The 7,500-nt window shown below is 37.7% G+C and overlaps 2 protein-coding genes across 3 annotated transcripts in view; both read left to right on the forward strand.

Moving 5' to 3' along the window:
* The window catches only part of LOC122353861 (G protein-coupled receptor 137Ba-like), a 1,117,577-nt gene that overhangs the window by 715,966 nt on the left and 394,111 nt on the right, over window positions 1-7,500 (forward strand). The gene's annotated exons all lie outside the window — the stretch shown is intronic.
* Window positions 4,209-7,500, forward strand: part of eml6 (EMAP like 6) — a 50,701-nt gene continuing 47,409 nt past the window's right edge. For both annotated transcript variants that reach the window (XM_043251711.1, XM_043251712.1), the window contains exon 1: window positions 4,209-4,408. In XM_043251711.1, the coding sequence (XP_043107646.1) occupies window positions 4,212-4,408 (197 nt within the window). In that variant the 5' untranslated portion in view covers window positions 4,209-4,211. The remainder of the gene's footprint in view (window positions 4,409-7,500) is intronic.

The raw sequence follows: 7,500 nt of genomic DNA on the forward strand, positions 1-7,500 counted from the left end.
ACAAAAGTGTACCTTTTGAAAAGCGTACGTATTTGAAGCTAATAGGTACAAAAGTTTACTTTTTGAAAAGCGTACGTATTTGAAGCTAATAGGTACAAAAGGTACAAAAGTGTACTATTATTTTGAAGCTAATAGGTACAAAAGTGTACTTTTTGAAAAGCGTACGTATTTGAAGCTAATAGGTACAAAAGTGTACCTTTTGAAAAGTGTACGTATTTGAAGCTAATAGGTACAAAAGTGTACTTTTGAAAAGCGTACGTATTTGAAGCTAATAGGTACAAAAGTGTACTTTTTGAAAAGCGAGTGTACTTTTTTGAAAAGCGTACGTATTTAAAGCTAATAGGTACAAAAGTGTACTTTTGAAAAGCGTACGTATTTAAAGCTAATAGGTACAAAAGTAGCGTACGTATTTAAAGCTAATAGGTACAAAAGTGTACTTTTGAAAAGCGTACGTATTTACAAAAGTGTACTTTTGAAAAGCGTACGTATTTAAAGCTAATAGGTACAAAAGTACAAAAGCGTAATAGGTACAAAAGTGTACTTTTTGAAAAGCGTAATTATTTGAAGCTAATAGGTACAAAAGTGTACCTTTTGAAAAGCGTACGTATTTGAAAAGTGTACCTTTTAGGTACAAAAGTGTACTTTCTGATTTGAAGCTAGGTAAAGGTATAGTTTTTGAAAAACGTACATATTTGAAGCTAATAGGTACAAAAGTGTACCTTTTGAAAACGCTCGAGCGACAGCTTTTGTGCCTTTATTTCTGAGAGCGGACTAAACCAATGAATGCTGTAAAAAATATGCATTTTTATGTTTAATAACCTGTCAGGTTTGAGATTTGTCAAAAGGGAATCAATTACTTTTAGCTACATTTAAACACATGCAGCTGAATAACTTTCAACTTTTTTTATGAAATGTAGCTAAAATAATTTATTTGCAACCACATCTTTATAAAAAAAAAGTGTGTTTTTTTGTGTATTGCTGTTGAAAATATTAGGGTTAAGAGTTTTCGCTCTCTCCTTTATTAAGCGAGGATGCTTTCAACTGAGAAAGTTAAACAATAAAGTATTTCAAACCTTCTAATCATTAAAGAATCCTGAAAAACAGCTCTTTTTCTCAACTCTTTTAGTCTCGCGGCCGTCTTGGAGAAATAATTAGGATATCAAAGACATCTTTTTTCCTCTTTCTTGTGTCGCTGTAAAGCTTTTAGGGGTGACACCTCACAAGTTGTAAAACGACACACACACACACACACACACACACACACACACACACACACCATCTGTGATCTCCATATGTCTGTAATTAGTTGATGAGGTCTGCTGGTTCAGCGAAGGACGAGAAACACACACATCTTCACACACACACACACACACACACACACACACACACACACACACACACACACCAGCACAACCTTCACGCCGGAGCACTTCCTGTCACGTGACTCCAGCTTCGTCTCTCATCCTCTAACCCGCAGAGAAAGATCTGCTGGATATCTCGAATCGTGCAGGGAAGGAGACTCCCTCGGGCCCGGGTTAGTCCTCCAGTAATCAGATTACAGCGTGGTTAAGTCCGGGTTTTAAGCTCAGGTTTTACCTAGACTCACCCCAAACCGGAAGACTGATATTATGAGCTACACACATTCAGTCTGTGTAATGTGACGATCCGCTGTAACTGAAATAACACCTGCTTTATCAGCAGGGTCTTGAAAATGCATTTAAACGGCGCGCCGAATATTGCATTGTATTGATAGGCAAAAAAGGACTTCGGCGTATATATGACACGCACCTGTTCGACGTGCATATGATACGCATCTACAGCATTACACTAATCCTATTTCTACCCGTCTCAAGCACGTCCACGCTAAAGTCTGCAATGGCTTCACCGTGGAAAACGTCCAAAAAAACAAACAAAAAGTGCACGGTCTTGCATCCACACCACGATTTCCCTTAGCTTTTACCATTGATGCGCACATTTGTGAGATCGCGCATTTTTAACAGCACTTTCCAAAGCTGTTTTATGCGGTTTGTGTGTAGATGAAAGGTTTTGGTTCAGAGTCAGGCAGGAAACACAAATGAATTGTCTTTTCTGTGGGCTGTTCTCAAACAAACGGTCCAAACAAAACATCTTTGAAACAGAAAATTCACTTACACTAAAGATTAGCTGAACGTATACCATGCATATATATATATATATAGATAGATAGATAGATAGATAGATAGATAGATAGATAGATAGATAGATAGATAGATATTCGTGCATTTGGATTGATTTTGGATGTGTTTTGAAGGGTGTATAGACGCTGAGAGCTGTGAGATGTTTAATTTCATGTCTCTAGCAATCATTCAATCAGCTGAACGTCTGTCGTCAGAATCAAAACCACGCACGCTATCGTTCACGCGCTCAGAGCGCGACAGATGGTCACGTGAGCGCGTCTTAAGCAGCATCAGTGGGCTCGGGATTTCCTTCCGCTGGGGATGCCCTTCCCGGCGTCCTCTCCGTGACCGCCAACATGTCCACTCGCGCGACGAACGCGGCGTTAAACCAGAGCGTTTACGTTTTAATGCATTGCTAATGGAAATCTGTAGTTTCAAACACAATCGGAAGCAAGCAGAAATCCAGGAAAGCAGGAAAAATATTTTTGTGAATTATTATAATTTATATTTATTTTTTATATATTTCATATATATATATATATATATATATATATATATATATATATATATATATATATATATATATATATATAAATAAATAATTATTTTAAGTAAATATATTTTTAATTATTATTATTAGTTGAAATTATTATTATTTAATAATTATTAACATTTGTAATTAACATTTTTAAACAAAATTGAAGCGATAAAATAATGTAAATATATATTAAATTACAATATCTATTTATTAATTAAAAAAATTTGTTATTTGAATTAATAACAATATTAATAGTACATTTTTCTTGTTTTAAATGGTGTGTAAATTACTATAAAAATGCCATTAAAAACACAGTAGTGTTCCTTCCGCCTGTTCCTAATCTTCATACATGTTTTGTAAAATAAATAAATACATTTAATAATAATAATAATTAATACAAAATGAATGTGTTGATGTATAATATAATATAATACAGTCAAATTGATGGCTCTCAGATGGATATGGTAAGAATGTTCTTGGCTAAAGACCCGTATGTTCAGCACATTGGACAGCGCGTGATGAGCGCTCATGGGATTTGAAGTCATTTTCTCGCGGCCGCTCGTCACTCGAGCGCGTTTAGAACGACAAGTCCCATGATTCTTTGCGCGGCGCCGCTTCTCCGCTGGTCGGCATCATCGGAAACGGGCCACAAGGCGTCGTAGTAACCAAGCCGAATGGCTTACCAGAAACCAGAAATCATATTCTCCAAAATATTACGCCAATAACTCAGCTCAGAGCGCCTTTACCCCCTCAAAGCTGCGCCGTGTTCGCGGTGGAGGGATTAATCCGCCTCAACCAACTAGCGCGGCTCTCTTCCTTCCCGTTCGAGGATGAGGATATTCGCGTCTCAGACCCGGTTGCTGGTGGATTCGGTGATCCGGATCGCGCGAGGAACGGGAGGGTTCGCTTGACGACCGCCGGGAACCGAAGATCTCCAGGCGAAAGTCGAAGAGCATGAAGGCGTTTTTGGGGAAGGTCTGGTGAAGCTGGGCGCCCGAGAACCGTCTGACGGCTGAAATCGCGGAGGTTTTCCGAAATCCCGGAGGCAAACGCGCCGACTTCTGCCCTTTAGAGGAGATTAACATCCTCGGCGAAGACTTCGAGTCCCCGCAGCCCTTTAAAGACGCCCAGACCTCAGTATGTCGAAGGTGCCCGTCGGGATCAAGAGTTGTTTTTAACAGCAACTGCTTCTTAAAGGCTTGGAAACTCATGCAATGGCTGGTAGGTGTGACCCGGTGTTTAACTGTGCACGTTTGTGATCTGGAACCGTATTTCCCCATCATTTTAGCCTGATTTCTTCATGCCGCCCGTTGGGATCTTCAGGTGACCCGGCTTGCGTTCCGGTTAAGATGCATGCATGAGCTTCGGGAGGGCGTTGGATGGTGGCAGTGCCTAGCGGGTAGAGATCCCAACCGGTGTCCGAAAGGCTGTAGGTTCCAACCCTCGCTAGAGGTGACCCGTCGACCCCCCGAAGAACGCCCACTGAATGACTCTTTGGTGAACGGGAGACCGAGAGCATGGCGGATAAGACGGCTCCCCGCTGTCAGCTGAGGCTGGAGTGGATTCACGGATACCGGGGACACCAGTGCAGGAACAACCTGTACTACACGGCGGGGAAGGAGATCGTGTATTTCGTGGCCGGAGTCGGAGTGGTGTACAACACCCGAGAACACACCCAGAAGTTTTACTTGGGACACAACGACGACATCATCAGGTACGAGGGCGCTCTTCGTAACGCTGCGCACGATGAAAATAGCAAAAATGCACGTTGACAACAACGCCTTTGCATTCTTCTTAAAGGCAGGATCGTGTGATGAAACCGAGGTTACGAAATAATCTTTTCTTGGACGATACCAGGTTTTGTTGCACCGTTCTTTCAAAGGTTTCGAATGGTGGAACAACACGGTAATCGTTTAGCACCATCGTATCTGACAAAGTCCGAGTATAACACCGTGCTTTTTTAAACAATTTCACGGCAAGATGCAGATAACGTGGTAAATGAACATGGTAATAATTCAGTGCCGCTGTATGTGAAAAAGTATCGCGCAAATAACTGGCTTTTTAATGTGTAGTAAAGGCACGGTATTTCTTGGAGTACCGTGATATCGTAATCGTTTTGGACTAATGCTATGGAAAAAGACAGGTTTTTTTTGGATATGTTTACCACTAGTGATGAGATTTTACATTTTACAAAGTATAATTAATGTGACAATCATTTATTACTCAAAAAAAAAAAAAAAAAAAAAATATATATATATATATATATATATATATAATGCAATAGAATATATTAATATATTTAATTATATATATTAAGTATAATATATTTTAATAATATATTAAAAATATAGTATTTTATATTCCATGGTAATGTGATGATATATATATATATATATATATATATATATATATATATATATATATATATATATATATATATATATATATACCATTATATGGAATATATAAAAATATTGTGTTTATATATATATATATATATATATATATATATATATATATATATATATATATATATATATATATATATATATATATATAAACTTTATTTTAAATGTAATGGTATATATATATATATATATATATATATATATATATATATATATATATATATATATATATTATTATTTTTTTTTTTTTTTTTTTTTATATTTATATTTATATATAAAACACTATATTTTTAATATATTTCATGGTAATGTGATGGTATATCTTGGAGTACCATGATATCACAATGTTTTTGTTTTAGTTTTTTTTTGGTCATTTATCATGGTAAAGTCATTGTGTGCCATGAAATTTCACGCATATACCGCGGTAAATTAATATAATAATTTAGCTTAATTAATAGGAATACCATAATAATAACAGCACATTGGAATGTAGATACGCATAGTATAGTAATATAGTAATATGATGTTTTTTTTTGCACTTACACCATGGAAATGGTCTTATTTGACTGCCATGGTGTGTTTCTGTAATGCTCATCGCTGGCATGCATCACGCTCCTTTGCTAGTTTGCGTGTCTGTGTGGTGCCGACAGCGCTTGATAAAGATAAAGTGGTTTGTGTCTGAGACACCTGATGCTATCTCTGGGACGGATCGATGCGTTCCTGCAGCCGAGGGGTCAGGGCCGATCGTATCGTAGACGGTGGAGTGATGAACAGCAGCAGGGTGACCCTAATGGAAAAAGCCTTTTCTTGTTCAGCAAAGCTACGCGATCATTTTTTTTTCCTCCTGAAGGGAGAGATGGGCCGATAACGGCGAGGAGGTGACCGCCGCTTGTCCTCGCTCCCGCCTCCAGGTGACTCGCGGAAACGAGGACGCGCGCGTTTCTAAAAATATCCAACTTAAAGTAATAAACTCGACGCGATGCGTGTTTGTTAGTCAAGTTAAGCAGGTCGCGTTGATTTAATGCACTGTAAAAATCGAATTCAGACAAAACGTATGTTACTGCGAGAAAATACTTTATATATATATATATATATATATATATATATATATATATATATATATATATGTTATATGTTTTGTTTTTGTTCAGTAGTATCTATATATCATCCGCTTAAACTATATAGTATATCATAATCTATTACATTATAATAAATGAATAAATGTAACAGAAATTAGAAATTTGTATATATGCATTGTAAAAATAATTAATATAATTATATAATAAAATACATAAATATATAAATAAAAATAATAATGTGATGCAAATATATTATAATTATATTTATATAATTATAATTAAAACTATCTTATAGATGCATATGAACTATGCCGTGTTTTTTTCATTAATTAATTTATTTGCATCACGTAATTTTTTTTATTTCGCATTAAGTGCACGGAGATGCATGCAATTAATAATCACGTTTTAATTGATTTAATTGTAGTTTATTTATTTATTTGCATTGTATGAAGTTTATAGTTTTGCTCGTATTAAATGCATGCGTGATTAATTCTACGTTTATTGATTCAGTTGCTTAGCTGACATGAAACTGCATGTGTTTTATATTATTTTCTATTTTATTTTACGTGCAAACCCCGAAAGCGTTCACGCATGCGCGATTAGAGCTTGGGTGAAAGATCTGTTTTTTATTCGTCACAAAGAAGGAGAAAACAGCTGGTTTCTATCTTCGTTTTATTGTGACAGAAAAGCAAGCGGCTTCAGCGATACTCATTCCCGTTTTTAACTGTGGAATCCCGAGGGCGGGGGATGCTATTCCTGTCACAGCAGTGACCGTCTCGCCCGGACCGCCCGGATACGACGATCGTGTTTGTTTACAATGCAGTTTAATCGTTAGCGCTCAGTCACAGGATACGTGCTGAAGTACGGGACGCCGGTGTCTTGTTTTAGGCTGGGCCCGCCCCCGGTGGATTCGGTGATTGGTGTTAATTGTCTCATGTGTCCCGGGTCTCTCCGTAACCTGCGCCCGTGAGCGGAAGCCGCCGGCGTTCGTGTTATTGCGGCACTGTGTTTATGGAAACTGTGACGTTCGGTGTTGACGGCTTGTATTATATCGGCCGTGGCCGGCGCAGACTGAAGAGCGAGTGTATTAACCCAGTTCATCTCGCCGCCTGAGGGGGAACTCTGCTATTAAAAGTCATATTAAAAGTGCTGTGCGGAAACACACCATGCCGGTGGCACCGAGGGATAAAACGGGCTTTTACTGAGCTCCAGAGTCTGGTGTTTAAGTCAGTCGTCGCTGATACTAGAGGTCAGAGAAGAAGACCTACCGAGAGGAGTTCGATGAAGTCTTAAAACAAATAAATAAATGTGATATAAAT

Source organism: Puntigrus tetrazona, chromosome 11, assembly GCF_018831695.1.
Source record: "Puntigrus tetrazona isolate hp1 chromosome 11, ASM1883169v1, whole genome shotgun sequence".
NCBI lineage: Eukaryota > Metazoa > Chordata > Actinopteri > Cypriniformes > Cyprinidae > Puntigrus > Puntigrus tetrazona.